The sequence below is a fragment of the Ochlerotatus camptorhynchus genome, unplaced genomic scaffold (genome assembly GCF_037179485.1).
Source record: "Ochlerotatus camptorhynchus isolate MF236.1 unplaced genomic scaffold, CSIRO-AGI_Acam_v1.1 ptg000249l, whole genome shotgun sequence".
NCBI lineage: Eukaryota > Metazoa > Arthropoda > Insecta > Diptera > Culicidae > Ochlerotatus > Ochlerotatus camptorhynchus.
In genome coordinates, this window is record NW_027040739.1 from 72,151 (window position 1) to 89,453 (window position 17,303).

The following is a 17,303-nucleotide window of genomic DNA, read 5'->3' on the forward strand; positions in this document are numbered from 1 at the left end:
TATTACGGGTGTCACTACACGGTGATAAGAAAGTGATACTCAGAATAAGAGCCGTGATTACCTTACAAATCAAATGGGAATCACTTCACCGTGACGACAAGTGACAACTTTTCACCGTGATGTGACATCCGTAATAAGCCCCATTATAATATAAATCTGAAGATGTTCCATCATCGAAATGCTGAAAATGAACTTAGAGCATGAGCATGAGCAACATTGATCGCCCGCGACTGCCAACACCAAAGCTAGCTGAAAACCAATTCAAACAAATCAAATCAACAGACAAAACCAGGGTGAAAGCTGTAAGAGTGAATCATTACAGTATAAATCTAATGATGTTCCGTCATCAAAGAGCTGGAAGAAAACTCAAATAATTTAAATCAATAGATCCAGTCTGAATGAAGGCTGCAAAAAGAGAATAATTATACAGCAATGACCCCATTTTGTCAGCTAGCAAAGTATGTGTATCTTAAACATTCATCTTGAAGGAGGAAGGTATGAAATTACAATTATGTGGAATTATTGAAAAATAACAGTCTGATGCGCGGAGAGATTGACAGGATCGGGTCATAACTGTAATGTGAATATTAGGAAGATTTATCATCATCAAACTATTCTTGAATTCGGAAGATGCTTGTGAATAATTGTTATACAGATAAATTAAATTGATAAACTAAATGGTTCAAACAACAACTCCAGCCTGTAAAAAAGCTGAAAATAGGGAATCTTTACAATGTGGATCCCCGACGGTCTTCTACTCAGTAAGCAAAAGTGGCAGCCACCAGGCTAGTCGAGCTGCTCAATTTAAATATTGAAACCTTATTTTGTGAAGTTCTTAAGAATACCAATTGAAACACAATGTAAACAAATAAAAGTTAAGAGTCTCATCCGAATCAAATGATTCCAAACGATACGCATTCATAGAAATTAAGTTTAAATAGACAAAAGTAGAAAAATTGAACAATCTCACCAAATCAGTCCAACTGAATCCCTTGCAAGCAGCTATGTCACGCTTGGTGTAGTAGCTCCGATCATAGACCCGCCCTACGGGGATCAATCCTCTGGTCGAATGTAGTCGATTGCTCCATGACGCGAACACGAAGCGACCGCTCACAAAATCATACAACGCGTAAACAAACTGAAATCAAAAACTATCACACGCGACGCCACAAATTTCTGTACCGGGAGCACAAGCGAAGAAAAAAACAAACAACGTAGATAGCGACATTTCTTCTGATGCCTGCAAACATGATGCATCACGTTTTCTTTTTCGATTCCAAAACTTCTCAGAGCGAGAAAACCACCAATCACACACGTATAACCGTCCGGGAGGCAGAGTGCCAGCGCTAATCTGGCAAAATCAGCGAACGCACGCACAAAACAGAACTAAACTTATACACAACCGTATCCGAACAGGTTCGAAGCTGAACTGTGTAATTTCATGTTTTTTGGTGATCCTAAGAAAATGTTGAGCAGCAGAATTGCAACCAGCAAGTGTAACCCAAGAACCAAAAGCGGTGCGATGCTAGTTCTCATTGCTATGACTACGACTGAATTAAGGGGCTTAGAAGCAGAGGGGTGAAAGTCAATTCTCTTCATCGATTTCCTCTTTTGATGACCATGGCTTCACTAACCTATTTCGCACTATTTCTGCTATGCTCTTCTATCATCCAGAACAACAAACGTATCAATGAATGTGTTTGCCGTCGAGTTATTAACGAATCAGAAAGTCGATGAAGAGAATCGATCAAAATCACTTGCACCCCTGCTTCCAAGTTGGTTACAAGATTACAACTGTGGAGAGCATTTTGTGTGATCGTTGGGGGCGTGTGGTTCTGAATATGGCGATGAGTGTGCAAAATGTTACGCAATTGCATCCTCCTTATTCGCACGCACCCGAAGATCGGAGGCGAATGCCACTTCGACTTGTTTCGTCTACTAGCGATTTTCTGATGACAGTGTTGAGCACTGCTACATCGACATGTTTCGCCTAGAAACGATTCTCTGATGATTGTGTTGGGGACGCAACATATGCATGTACGTAATTGGTGGATACGATGCGTAGAATTATTTCTGATCGATTGTTGACAAAAATATTGAAATTGGTCCAGGGGCAGCTGACTTATTAACGTTCAAAATCTTTCATAATTTCGTTACATGTTCCATTTTTTGTTTTCACAATGTGTACCCCCATAAATAAACCACAGACGTAGTCCTACGTCAAAAATCCGTAGAATATTACAAAGATTTCGTTCGATTTCGCAGAATTCCACCATCAAAGTTAACTTTTGCTTTTTCGTTGCATTTTTTGTGAAATTTCGTTTCGTGCATTTCGCAAAATATGTTTGCTGAACAAAATCCCTTACTTCCCGGTTTTTCAGATTTAACAGGTAGTTTCCATCCTGTTGACGATGTCGTATTCATAGAAACGTGGTTTTCTATTGACATTGCAAATTCTGAACTGGCTAGAAATTACGACACTATGCTGCCCATCAAATCATAACAGTCCCATACGCAAAATGTTTTTATATTACTTCATACGTGAAGTTTACGATTTACAGAGTTGGTTGGAAATGCTATCTACACAGTAAAAAATAAATTTTAATATTACATCCAAGAGGATGCACTTCAATCATGTCAAAAGCCTCATGTAATTTTTATCGCAAGAAAAAATAAAAAAAATTCAGCGTAATGTCAGTTCATGCACTGTATTAATGATAGTGTTGTCCTTTTTGAAGGAGTAATGTTGTCCTTTTTTAAGGAGTAAAAAAGGAGTAAAACCGTATTTTCGACACGATTGAAGTGCATCCACTTTGATGTGATATTACAAATATTTTGGCAGTATGAAAATTGAATGGAAGTTGAAAATGAGCGAAGGGCCATTAATGCGACAGTACTAGTCAAACATACACTTATTTACCTTTTTTTTAATGCGTTAATTTTTCCAGGCTCATTTGCTATAGCTTTGCGGAGCTGATATTCATTGTTTAGATAACAAAATGACTTAAAACTAACGTTAGTAAAACGGGGGCCGATTGCTCGCTTATTTACCTAGCTCATACAAATACTCAGTATGTATGAGTTAGGTAAAAAAGTGTGCGTTTGACTATTACTGTCGCAGTAATGGCCCTTCGCTCATTTTCAACTTCTATTCAATTTTCATTCTCGAAGACGACCCAGCCCAGGGCTGAAAGTCTCCTTAATAAATATATAAAAAAAATTCATACTGCCATACTCTAGCGGAACTAGCTACCTACTATCACAGACTCTGACTCAGATCAGTGCTACTATCTTCAAACATTTCTCTCTAGCTAATACATTATCACACTAAAGCTTCATGTTAGATAGCATTTCCAACCAACTCTGAGAGTCCCAAATGGATTTTTTTTTTATCAGAAAAGAGTTATCTATTATAATCGATTGTAAACGACCTGTATTTAATACCGTGCACCAAAAGTAACATGTTTTGTTAAGAAAATATAATGAAAAATATCAAAACTTGGACCCTTCAAGAAATTGAACAATCAAATAACAACTTTCTAAATATTAAAGCAAATAAATGCTTTTATTAGTCCTTCTGTATTTAATAAAATAATATTAAACTCAAGGAGGTGTATAGAAAAAATGAGAGTTTAGATGGGTTTGAACTAAAACATTTGTCAAAGACCGTGTTAATCGCGCAATGCCTATCTTATTTTGTTCACTGATACATTGCTGGAAACTAGAGAGCGTCTAGTATAAGAGAGGAGCCAAACGAACTGTCAACGCCAGAGCCAATTGAGCAGCGCCTATTTAGATTGCGTTGGCAGTGTTGCCAGAAATAATCTAGGCTTAGGTTGCCAAGACAGTTTGTTTTAAATCCAATCCCCTTTTATACAAGATCCTCTCTTTTGGAAACCGCCTTAAGGTACAGGCTGTTTCAAAACTTCCCAAATTTGGGTAGAATTCATCCAGATTGGTCAAAAATGAACTCACACAAAAATTGGTAAACTAAGTTAGGAGTGACAAGTTGAAAAATAAATCATCGATCGGATTCATGGAGATGTTACCCTCTTGTCAACTTGTAACTCCTAACATATTTAACCCATTTTTTTTTGGTACACACTTAGTTTTGTTTTCGCCAGCTCGACAATTATTTGCCGAGATTTGCACAGCCAAGTGCTCGGCAATAAATTTTATTGAGATCTCAGCAAACATTAAGTTTGTTTGCTGAGAATAATAAAAAAATATTCCGAGACTCAGCAACCAAACGTCACTTTTACTGAGATCTCCACAAATTATGTTAGCCGGAAGCTCGGCTGTTCAAATCGACCGAGAGTTGGCAAACAAAATTAAGTGTGTAGGCGAGGGGCGATTCATTTGTGTATTTTCGATTCAGGCCAACGTATTGATGAACATATTTAAGTATTTTTTTATCGAATGAACTTGTATTTTGTGTAACAATGTATTATTTTGCACTTTTTGAATAAATGTAATTTTATGTGTATTAGAAAAATAAAAATGTATTTTTATGCATTAATGTATTGAAAATCAGTTATAAGTGTATTCTGTCATTTCAGTGTTTATGTTTACCACTCGAACAGAGGATCAAACGGATCAAACTCACAATGTCGACGTTTTGTTTGACAAATGCACAACACACGCTAACTTCAAAATACCCACGGTTGAGTGAAATTTCACCCATTTTTAAGAATAGAGGCTTAACTCATTAACTCATTAAGGGCTGTTCATTAACTACGTAGACAGTTTGTTTTTTTGGGATTCCTTACGCATTAATAAGCATCTGTTACCAATTCTGTTACGTATTAATAAATAATCGTTACTTATTTGTGGGTCACAACTACTCATTAATGTTTTTTTATATAATGATTGATTTAAGGCACTTTTCTTAAAACTCTACACATTAATGCATTGTAATGTGATCGAGCTCGGATTAAAATACAAAATAATAAATTTACGCATTTTGTTGGAATTCAGCATTTTTATTGTACATATTTTAGAATTATTCGTGCAAATGACGAATTATCGTGTATTTTTATTATTCGTCGAAGATTTGTGTATTTTTTCCGAATTTTGTATTTGTTTGCATTTGTTTGAGCAATGACGAGTAATGATGAATTTTTGTGTATGTTTTATTCACGTATTTTCGATTCCGTCTCGAGAGCAGTGAATTGCCCCTCGTGTGTAGGTTCAGTTTAGACCGAACTGGGAGGATTCTACCCAATTTTGGGTAGCTTTGAAACAGCGTATAGGCTGCCAAAGAAACTTACTTTGATATTTCTCTCCTGTTATCCTAAATCCTCGCTACATAAAGGTATCATTAGATTATAAGTAGTGTAAAATGGGTTAAGGTTGACTGCGGGGCAAAATGACTTTTTGACTTTTAAAATATATTTTTTACCACTTTTTTGAGGATCTGTTATGGAAGATTGCTAGTTCAATGTCTGAACTAAGCAAAACTGCAAGTCATCTTGTCGCGGAGGGTGAATCTTATCCCGTCTTACCCATTAGTTGTACCGCTAAATACTAAGAACTACTTGTAAACTTTCCCTATCTGTTTAACCGCCAATCGATCCTCCTCAAAAGAAAATCTTCACTTCATCTAGTTTAACACCAACCAGTATTTTATCATTCCGCCCTCCTACATTGCGGGTGAGCAGTTCCAGCACTGACTGGCCGCCGTAAGTTTTCATCGGGTTCTCAGCAATGTCATTGACCAACCCTTGAACCTCTTTCAATAGTGGTCCTTCCTTCAGCAAAGTTGCTTCAGTGGTGCTTACTGGCTTTAGATCCCCATAGCAGCACAGTCCTCCCTGGCGATACTCGCTACAGCCGTAATCCACTCCAAAGGTAGTAATTCTCCTTCCCATAATGCTCTTTCTAGCAAAGTCAACCCACTCGCAGGTCCATTTGTTCCCCATCAAGCGGATTGTATCCAGCACCGGGAATGCCTCCGGGAATGCATCGAAGCGCTCCAAAAGATTGAAACTCACTGCAAGATTCTTCAATCTGTTCAATCGCAAAGCTGCCGGTGCATCGATCGTGATGATTTTGTTAACCGACAAGTCTAGGTTTTTCAGCTGTTTCATACTTTCTAGTGCTCGTAGATCAACGTGTTGCAGTTTATTTTGTGACAGATCCAATGAGGTCAACCCCACTAGAAACCTGATGTTTGGTGGAAATATCTCCATTCTATTTCTAGTGAGCCGTAGCGTTGCCAGGGTAGGATTCCTTTCGGGCCAAACCTCGAATAAACTCAGGTCACTTTGCAGCACGGTTAGAGATAGCAGTTTGCTCGATCGGAATGTGATGATCGGAATGGTTCCATTGATTAGGGAAAGATACTTTGTGTTTTTCAGCCGCGAAAACATCGAAAAAACATCCCATTCTCCTACCGTGACACCCTCAATGATCAGTTCCGTCGCGTTGGGGAAGTTGAAATCGTCTGGGATGTCTATTAGCCTGATAATAGTCATTCCTTCGCTTCGAAGGCGGTGATCGGGTACGGCTCGGGATACAGCGGAAGGTGGAAAATTTGTAAGGAAAAGGGATCTGAAATTATCGTATGAGTAAGGTTATTAGATTTTCGGCTAGGGATCAAGTGTTATAACAAACGATTTTGTTTTGTTCAAATCAATCAAAGACTACTAACCCGAAAACCAAAAAAATAAAAAAATATTATGAAGTAGATTGAACGTATTTTCTACACATAACTTACAGTAAAAGGAATGTTGTGAACGCCATGACTGCTGTTTGCCTCTATCAGCGACTCAAGCATACTAACGATTCAGAACATATCATCAGAGGTGGAAGGAAGCTTGTTTTGACTTTTTTTCCATTCACTAGTGTGCGCAATTGATAATGAGTGAGATTTATATGTAATCTTGGTTTGCGATTCAGAAGCTTGAAGTTACTTTGGGATGGATTGAACAAATCTTTTTTAAATGTGTATTATTTTAAATGTGTGGTTGTGTGAATTGTGGATATGGAGTTGATATTTTTAGTAAAGTTCATAACCACAATCAGGACCATGACAGGTCAGTTCCCAAAGCCGAATTGTTTTTTTTAAATCGAAACTAACTGGGCGCAGAAATATCGATCAAAATACGCTTTATTTATGAAAGCTGTGCTCCAAAATGCGAATTTTTTCACGCCGATTTATTACTGTGCATTAGATTCAATCAGTGTCCTTTTTTACTATTGTAGGAGACTTAGGGGCTGTTCATAAACTACGTAGACAGTTTAGGGGGGGGGGTGACAATTATCCACGGCCCATACAATTTAAAAAAAATTGTATGGACAATTGTCTACGCAGGGGATGGGGGGGGTCAAGAATAAAAACTGTCTACGTAGTTTGCGAACAGCCTCTTAGTAGTTAGATCTATTGTATTGTATATCTAGCACCCTTAAAGGCGGAAACAAAATATTAAAAGGTAATAAACAAATGTTTTTGAGCGACAAATTGCCTTCAACGAATTTTTCTCCATTACTCGTCAGCAAGTCCTCATCAGTTGGCAACAAAAATGGAATGATGGTGATTAGGGACGATGGTTACATTCTTTTCTCCCACAGGTGTCAAACAAACCATGGTTCAAAGGGTTGGACATGAGCCGCGACTTTATACGCGTTATGTCAAGGCTAATGTCAAATCACTGTTCGTTAGACTCGCACTTCTATCGAACTGGGCTCTCAGGAAGCAATTTAAGTGCGTGTGGCAGTGGTTATTACGATATCGAGCATGTTTTTTGGTCATGTACCCTACACTGTGTTGCCAGATCCGAGTTATCAACATCCCTCAGGGCCCGAGGAAAAACACCTGCGATACCCGTTAGAGATGTCTTGGCTAGCCGAGATCTCGACTATTTGAATTTAATTTATGTGTTTTTAAAACGGATTGATCTGAGGATTTAACTTCATATTTTATTTTATTATTATTATTATTATTATTATTATTATTATTATTATTATTATTATTATTATTATAGTCCATCTGACTTGATAGTCTCAATGAAACACTTAAATCTAAATGTAGTCACTCGTTAAAAATTAAAAATTGGCCGACAGCAAACGATGACGAAACCTGGAGGCATTGATGTCAAAGTCAAATAGGTCAGAGGCTTCGTTGGATTGATGAATCATGGCGACAAAGGAACTGTTTGCAGCATAGTTGGTTGCATGTACTACTTCATGTAGCAAGGTTCTCGGACGGAGTGTTCGGGCAGGAGCATATAGATTAATTTTGGCCAGTAACTAAGGAAATCATATTCTGCGAGCAAAACTTTAGCAACGAAGAAGACCTGCGATATTTTCGTCGCTTAGCAAGAGTATCCAAGCCCAATAAACGACAGCGGTCAGCATACGGTGGTAAATTCAGCGGGTCACTTCATGGAAGATAGCGCAATGCGTATCTGACGAATTTGCGTTGAACAGCTTCGAATCGTCCACTCCATACTGCTTGGTAGGGATTCCAGACAACACACGCGAATTCCAGTAGTGAGCGTACCAATGAACAGTAAAGGGCTTTAAAACACAGAGGATCACGAAATTTCTTAGATATCTTGAACATGAATCCAAGCTGACGATTAGCTTTGTCGATCGTGGTTGAGAAGTGTATGTGAGCTTTTCATCCAACATGACACCGAGGTCTTTAACGTGATCGACACGTTGAACTGCAGTCCCAGCAACGTTATAATTAAACAAAATGGCAGTCCTAGTTCGACGGAAACTAATTACGCAGCACTTTGAGACGCACAGGACCATAAAATTACGTTCAGACCAATCATTAAAGATTTCAAGAAGGTTTTGTAGTTCTAAACAGTCGGCATAGCCTCGAACGACTAGATAAATCTTCAAGTCATCGGCAAAAAACAATTTACCTCCACGTAGTAGAATAAACGTTACATCGTTCACAAATAAAGAGAAGAGCAGTGGCCCCAAAGTGCTACCCTGTGGAATCTGATCTCCTGATCTGTTCGAGAAACAGTACGATGAGTAGTTTCCGATGCATACAGTAACTTCACGTTGTACGAGGTACGATCTAAGCCAGCTGCAGAAGGAAACAGAACATCCAATTTTTTCAAGCTTTGCTAGCAGAACGTCGTGCACAATTCTATCAAACGCAGCTTTAAGATCAGTGTAGATGGCATCCACTTGAAGTTTCTTGCATACATTTTCCATACAGAACGACGTAAAGCTGACGAGATTAGTTTCCACGGAGCGGCCAGGAAAGAAACCATGTTGACATGTACTTATGTAATGCTTGCAGGAAGCAAAAAATCTCTCATTTATTAGCGACTCAAATAACTTAGATTCAACCCCAAGCGAGGTAATCCCACGGTAGTTTTCCACATTGCGTTTGTCTCCTTTCTTGAAAACAGGGAACCTAGTTTCCATGGTGCGGGAGCGTTTCCATAGTGCGGGAAATTTCTGTTCACGAAGTGACAGGTTGAAGAGCAAGGACAACGGAGCAGCTATGATATCGGAGCATTTTTTTTTAGGACAGCAGATGGAATAACACTCGGACCTGGTGAAAATGATGATTTGTTTTTACTCATCACAGAGAGAACCATTTGTACATCTACGACAAAAACACCCATGTTTACGACGTCGGTTGGCACATCACGGACGGCTTGCTCAATTTCTGCTTGCGATGGGGAGTCATTCGAGAAGACGCTTAAGAAGTGCCTAGCAAATAGGCTGCATTTGTCCTCAGTTGTCAATGCTACGTCAGTTGCCTAAAACATTTTTGACAGCAGCCCAGTTTCCTTCCTCATCGTATTCACAAACGACCAGAATCCCTTGAGGTGGCATTGCAGATTATGTTGAGTACGAATTACATACCTCTTGTAAAGAAGCTTGTTGTAGTGGCGATAATCATTGCTGGTAATTGACTTGGAGGTAGGCACTTCGGTACTGAAGCACAAACACAGTCGCGCAAAAGGCTATTATAGCGAGCGGCTGCTGTATCGATATCAAGGCCATTCAACACGTTCCAGTTGATCCGGGACAAGGAACGCCTCAGCAAACGGAAATCGGTCTTCCGGGAATTGAGCCGAGTGGCAGTCATGGTTTCATCAAAACGAATTTGAGATCCGTTCGCGATAGATATATCCAAAACAGGGTGGAAATCGTCAAGAGGAACGATGACATCAGGCGCTTCAGCGACGACACAGTCCAGAAGTGCACTTTCGCTAACAAAACCCAAGTCAAGAAAACGAGACTGGAAATTGGGAACAAGGTTTATCTGGCTCAGTCCATGAAAAGCCGTGCCGTCAACAAGCAAGCGGCTGGCAGGAGTAGTTGAAGATGTAATCGGATCTGGAAACGCATAACCCTGGCCTGAGGGTGACCAGCTAAGCCCAGGCTGAGTAAAATCACCAAGCAGAAAAAGCACATCCGTTATATCAGCCATGGACGATGCAAATTCTGTAGCATCCAGATCAAGCTGCATTGTGCTGCAGTCATGTCGACGTTCAGGGGGAATATACACCGCTCCAATGAGGATGTTCCGCGAAGTGAGGCTGATCTTAACCCAAATATCAGGCAACGAAAGATCACCTGGTGTAGAAAGGCTCGAAGTGGTGGCCATAAGCGAAGATGAACTTAAACCAAGTGGCAGATCAACAGTTGAATTCACATGAACGAGTTCATACTTGCCGTAAACGAGTGGTTGGAAGACCCCTTCACCAAGCCCGCACACAGGGCCAGGACGGCTGCAGGTTGCTGGCGGGAATGGCTCGACTGTGGCGGGGGGCGGAGGCTTCCATGATGCCAACGGCAGTGCGTCCCAGTAAACAAACAGAAGTTGATTCATCATAATGGTGTAAGTCGTCAATCTTCGGCAGGACTAGATCAGAGGATCTGGATGCTTCTTCCGGTAAATTTTCTGTGGAGCGTCTCGGCTTCTGGTATGGTGGGGCTGGTATACTATTAATGTCATCTTCCGACCACAATTGTCGAGGAGCAGACATATACAATGGCACTCTGGAAACCAATAATTTTTCAGACAGAGCAGTTGTTGCTTGCTGATTGTACTTGCCTACAGTTGGAGTTTGGAAGACCCCCTCTCCTAACTCAAACGCAGGGCTGGGACGACTGTTGAACGCTGGCAGCATAGGCTCGACTGCGATGATAGGATCAGGGGCTTCCACAAGGCTAGTTGCAAGTGTGCGTCCGAGTGTCGAGTTGAATAAAGCAGGTTGTGGTTTTATCGGAAATGATCGGCTGTAGGCATAATACATTTCAGGAAGTGGATTGTTCGAAATAATGTCGTACTTGCCTGAGATAGGGTTTTGGAAGACCCCTTCTTCAAATCCAAATACATGACAGGGACGACTGCAGGTCGCTGGCAGGAATAACTCGACTGTGATAGATGAATTAGGGGCTTCCATAACACATATGGCAGGCGTGCGTCCCGGTGTCCAATTTGAGTCAATCACGTCCAATCATTGGGTCAATTTAGTAGTTAGTGTCATCTTGTGTTCTCCCAAGTTGTTAGCTGCCCATGTTTGCCTTTTTCATCAGTATGCCGCTTAGTTTGAGATCAAGAGCACATTTCTATCCAAACCTTGTGTTCTCAATCCCTACCCTGCCATCCGTTTGTTGAAATTTGTTACTCCTAACCTCGAGATAGCCGCGAGTAATCGGCCCCGCTTTACTAACGTTAGTTTTGAGTAATTTTTTGATTTCAACAATAAGTAACGGCTCCGCAAAGCTACAATAAATGAGCCTGGAAAAATAAACGCATTATAAAAATAAAGAATATTGTTTTACCTCTAGTGATAAAAAGACGCTTGAAAAAAAAAAATACCGGATAAATTACATAAGAAAACACAATCCAAACATTCAAAAATATGTTCAGCTTGTGAATGTGTTATCCTTAATTGTCTGTTTTCAATGGAGTTTTAAAATCTAAACTTCAGGACCGTTTTATTTATTTCACGGCAAGAATTTTAAAAAAAGTTCTGAGAAATTTAGGGAAGCCCAGGAAAAATTAGGGAGCAATTTTGAAAACTTCAGGGATGTTCCAAGAACTTCACTGCCCATAAAAGCATAACAGTTGCATATGAACTTTTGTCAGCAATTATTTATCCATTAGTATATATTGTGCACTAAAAGTTAAATATCGGGAAAATACCAACACAAGGTTGTCCCATCTAGGATGGAATAAATTATCAACATCATTCATCTCGGCTTGCTGTTTTGCCAGAAGGGACAGGTATGCTTTTATGCATAGTTTAGGGAATATCCGAAATAGGGGAAATGTCTCTAATGTTGGCCTATGGATCTAAGATTGGGCCCAACGCTAAAAATCTGCTATTTCTCTAGATGTCTAGAGAAATAGATATATATTTATCTATTTATCTAGATGAACGCGTTGTTGGGACGTTGTTAATGGATATTTTTGGTTGCTATTGAAATTTTAGTCGATTGCTGCATTCATGTATTGGCCCAAATTAGGAACACTTAGGCCGACAATACCTGCATTTCCCCTATTTAGAGCAATTAAAAAAAAAACTTCCGGTTCAGGTATGTTCCGAGAACTGTAGAGAAGTTCAGAATTTTGAGATCTTTAAAGATAAATCCCGAAAACTACAGAGCAGTTGAATTAGCTTCAGGAATGAACTAAAATTAAGGTTCAGGGTACTTAAGAAAACTTCAAGAACATCTAGAACAACGGACAAGTTGTCTGGTAGCTTCAGGGCAGTTCGATAGATTTCACGAAAATTTAACGAAATTCAGTGCACGTCTAAGCGCTTCAGGGCAGTCCCATTAATTCTAGGAAAATTTCAGAAACTCAAAAGGAATTACTAAATCATATGTTGAGTTAAAAGATCTCACAGGAAGAACAGCTTGGAGCAGTTGTTAGAAGTTAGGCTACGATTTTCAGGAAAATTGCGGATATTTTAGGTTAAGTTCCGAGAACTCCAGTTAAATTTCAAGAACCTTAAAGAAGTTTCATTGAATTCACAAAATCAGAAGCTAGGAGTTTCAAAAATTACTGAGAACATCAGGGAAGTTTAGAGAACTTTTGAATAATTTCACTCAATATTCAGGAAATGTTTGGAAGATTAGAGATCTGTCTGCAATTTAATTTAATTTCAGGGCAAATCCAAGAACATCATCAAAAGAGCAGTGCGAACTTCAGGAAATATTGGAGATCTTCAAAAGGGTTCACAAAAATTGTAGGAAGAAGTTCCGAGGAATGCATAAAGTACCGAGGATTCCGGGTAAGTGGCATGAACATACTGCGGGATAATAAGGGAATTTCGGTAAAATTATGGGCATATCATCAGCTTCAAGGCAAATTTAGTAACTAGAGATTCCTTCCGGGATGTTCCACGATGAAAAATCCCGGGATTGTTTAATTTCCCGGGTTTCCCGAATTCTGGGAAATATTTTTTTAAATCTCGGGATCGGAAATCGTAGAATTATTTTTTTCCATGATTTGTGTTCCGTTGATCTTGTTTTCCGTGCTGAGCACCAATGCTACCGACGCCAGGGAGGCAGCTCCCACACCTTAACCCTATCGAGCCATCAACTCATGAACCGGGGACCACCGTTTTTACTTCCCTACCGAATGAAGGCGTGATCAGAGATGTTATGCCTCAGAACATCCCGGTGGCGCCGACTAGGATTGAACCCAGGCCTGATGGGGTGAGAGGTAATCCTTGAATTATTCTCGTATAAAGAACTAACTTTAAATTAGTCGTATTTTCATTAGTCGCTTTTAAATGAAAGAACTTTTACTTCCTACTTATATGCAATGGTGTTAGAACGAAAGGAAACTTCAACCCAGGAATTATCCGTCACATTTGAGCTTTTGAAATGTTCGTCGAGCTTTTTTATTCATGTGCATGGGTTTTATATGCATCTCTCTCATTCTTTGACATTTAATCAGATATGTCCATAGACATTTCTGACTTTTTCAAAATGCACAAGTATTAGTGCGAAATTTTGGGTAAATTGTAAGTATTAGTGCAAGAAAACCTTTGAATTTACCCAAAGATCTGCACTAATACTTGTGCAATTCACAAACGTCAGAGAAGTCTATTAACGGTGCTCTTCATTCGATGTGCGAGACCTATAGGTGAGGCAGAAGGAAACTAGTCGACTCTTTCATTCTCCCGGTGTTCTTTTGCGTGAACCGTTGTGACGTCACTCTGGATCATGCACAAGAACACCAGGAGAACGAAAGAGTCGACTAGTTTCCTTCTGCCTCACCTATAGGTCCCACACATCGATCTTCATTTTGATTGAGAACGATTAAATTTTTGAAAAATAAACACTTGTGCTCAACCAGTGTATGCCAACGTGCTTTAGGTCGCAAATAATGAAGTTTTTGAAAGAAGCCGATTGGTTGCTTAAGACGGTAGAACATGAGAGGACAGACGAAGCATTTAACTCAATCAATTCATCGATGCAACAGGAGAACCTTACTCTCCAGCAGAAACTAGAAAGTGCTATTAAAGAACAGCCTGGACTAAACAACCCATGAACTACTTCAGCAAAACGTGGATAATTATCCACAAGGGTTTACGCTGTATGAGCTAAGCGAAAAATTGACAATAAATTTGCAAAAACTTCTCGACAACTTGACATCTATCAAACCTACCTCTACTGAAAACAAACGAGTCTTCTCCGATTCGTAAAGAAGCGTTCTTCTATGTCTATGCTTATATGATAGTATTAGCAACCGGTGGAAACTAACGATTTTAAATTGGCTCACTACTTGACTAGCCTATTGGTTTCAAGCAAATCGATTAACGTACTTCATTCTAGTTGAAATTCTAGTACTAAACTATGTTTGTTTTGGTTCGCTATGGAAGTTTGACAGATAAAATGAGGGGTTCGTGGATTTTCCTATGTTTCGAGGACCCAAAAAGTTAATCACGTTTCTTCGGGACCTTCTAGTCTTAGAGTTACCTCTATCGTATTAGCATAGAGGTAACTCTAAGACCAGAAGGTCCCGAAGAAACGTGCTCAACTTTTTGGCTTAGCTCTGCTACTTTCTTCGGTCTCAGGCTAATCGATGCACCTCTTGAAACATAGGAAATCCACGAACCCCTCATTTTATCTGTCAAACATTCATAGCGAATCAAAACAAACATAGTGTAGTACTAGAATTTCGATTAGAATGGGGAACGCTTATAGATGTACTTGGGACCAATAGGCTAGTCAAGTAGTGAGCCAATTTAAAATCGTTAGTTTCCAACCGGTTGGTATTAGTGTACTTTCCTTACTGAAGTCATTTTTTACGCGAAATGAACAGTATTTAGCATTGGAAAGTTAAAATAAAAATTAAACGGTTGAACGGCCAAAAATTGGTCAATCACGATTAAAGTGCACACAGATTATGTTATTGTATAAATGATCAAATTTAATTTCTTTTTGAAGTTCAATGACTACAAAATACATTAAAATTATTTGATTATGCTTCCGACTGTCGGGCTTTACGTTTCACACCTTCCATCAGATTTTTTACCGCTGCTGTATCAACCCTATTTGAAGCTGAACGTCAATTTTCTTTGAACTGTTTCACATGTCCACCTGTTTTTTGAGTTTTCTTGTAGTTCCCCTTAACGATTGCCCAATATTTTTCAATTGGGTTCGGCGAGTTTTTAGGGTTTTTGTCCTTGGGTACGACTTGCACGTTGTTGGCAGTATACCCATAGAGGTAACTCTAAGACCAAAAGGTCCCGTGGTGTTTGAAAGAGGATACTAAATGGTACTAAGATCTAAATTTTAAATGCTATGAATCCAGAACAGCACCATGAGCTTCAGGAAATTTTTGAAAAAAAAAACTATAAGAAGTACCGTGAATTTCAGTCCAGTGCACTATAATTTGATTTTGGTCAGGGATGTTAAAAAGTGCCGAGAAAGTTTACAATATTCCGAAAATATCAGAAATGCTCCAAAAAGTTTTTGGAAAACTGTGAGGTCTTTAGAAAAGTTCCTGCCATATCAGGAAAATTGTTCGAATGTACACACTTAGATTTTTTCGCCGAGATGGGCACCACCGAGCAGCTCGGCATTTTATTTTACTGGATCTCAGTGAAAAACTTGCCGAGATTCAGCTAACAAACGGGAATTTTGCCGAGATCTCAGCTAACAAACATATTTTTTGTTGAATTTCCAGCAAATAAAATGCCGAGCTGCTCGGTGGTGCCCATCTCGGCAAAAAAATCTAAGTGTGTAAGAGAAGTTCGGGTAAATTCATGAAAATTAAGGAAACTTCATGAAGGAACGAAACTCCAGGCAAGTCAAGAGATGTTCAGGGAATTTTAGAGATTTTAATGGAAGTTCCATGTGGTTAAAGGAAGTATTATAAGAAGCTTCTGTTAAATTGCGGGAGCTTGAGCATAGTCCGAAGTATTTCGAGAAAGTTCAATTAACTTCAGGAAAATTGTGGAAACTTTTAAAACGTTCTGAGAATTTCATTGAAGTCTTGAGAATTTTATGGATTATAAGAGATCTTTAGAATAGTTCCATTAACTTCAGGGAAGCATAAAAAATCTCAAAACAGTCTAGACTTCGGGGACATTTTAAAAATCATGATTTTGCTTCGGCATTTTCAGTCTTCAAGAAAAAAGCAGATTACAGTTTTATCATCGCTAACGTTTCAATGCAGGGATAGTGTTAGATTAGGATCATATAATATTTTGCGCTGATCGAAAGATGGCCTATATTTATCTTTTGAGAAAAGCCAAATCCAAAGACCTCAACGTCAGCCATAAAACATCGCAAAAAAAAATGGTTTTATCATATGCTTATAGATCATGATTTGGTCTTGAAGAATGCTTTACAATCTTGATAAAACTTGCAATCTTGCTTGGGCGTAGAGTTTAAGTTAGTATTTTTAAGTGTTATGGCGAGCTGATTGCAGACAAGTTTTACCCGTACACTAGTTTTTTTTTTTCTGTTCGAGACCTAACACCACTGAGACCAGTAATTTGTTCTATTGTAGTATATCCCGTGTCCTTAGTTTTAATGTATTACTCCATCGCTATTGAGAAATGGTGAAGTATTCGATTTTTTTTAACAGTTGTCATTCTCGCATTTAGCGCAAGGATCCAACTCTAATTGAAAGGTCCCGCTATTCATACCCTTCGGAGTGTTGAAACAACCTCCAAAGGCGCGCCCCTTTGCAAATTCAAAAATGGATTCCTTAGCAACAAAATTAAGGAATGATAATGAACATGACCATGCATAAGAACCCTAGTATTAACCACTTCAATCTAGGGAACAACGAATAGAAGATTATAAATCACATAGATGAAGACTAACTAACTAATTTTTTCCTT

The 17,303-nt window shown here is 39.1% G+C and overlaps 1 protein-coding gene across 1 annotated transcript; it reads right to left on the reverse strand.

Annotated features, from left to right (window-relative positions):
* Nucleotides 1-5,009: 5,009 nt before the first annotated feature.
* LOC135704847 (uncharacterized) lies at nucleotides 5,010-6,768 on the reverse strand. The gene is made up of 2 exons (XM_065226357.1): nucleotides 6,719-6,768; nucleotides 5,010-6,552 (listed from the first exon to the last, which is right to left on the reverse strand). Exons 1-2 carry the CDS (start codon nucleotides 6,742-6,744, stop codon nucleotides 5,580-5,582), a joined length of 999 nt encoding a protein of 332 aa, XP_065082429.1. The 5' UTR covers nucleotides 6,745-6,768; the 3' UTR covers nucleotides 5,010-5,579.
* Between the last annotated feature and the right edge of the window lie 10,535 nt (nucleotides 6,769-17,303).

What these genes read in the sequence shown, in the direction of transcription:
- LOC135704847 (XM_065226357.1), bottom strand. Translation starts at nt 6,744, where the DNA reads ATGGCGTTCACAACATTCCTTTTACT. An exon ending in TTCACAACATTCCTTTTACT is followed by an intron (nt 6,553 to 6,718) that starts GTAAGTTATGTG and finishes CGATAATTTCAG; the next exon opens with ATCCCTTTTCCTTACAAATT.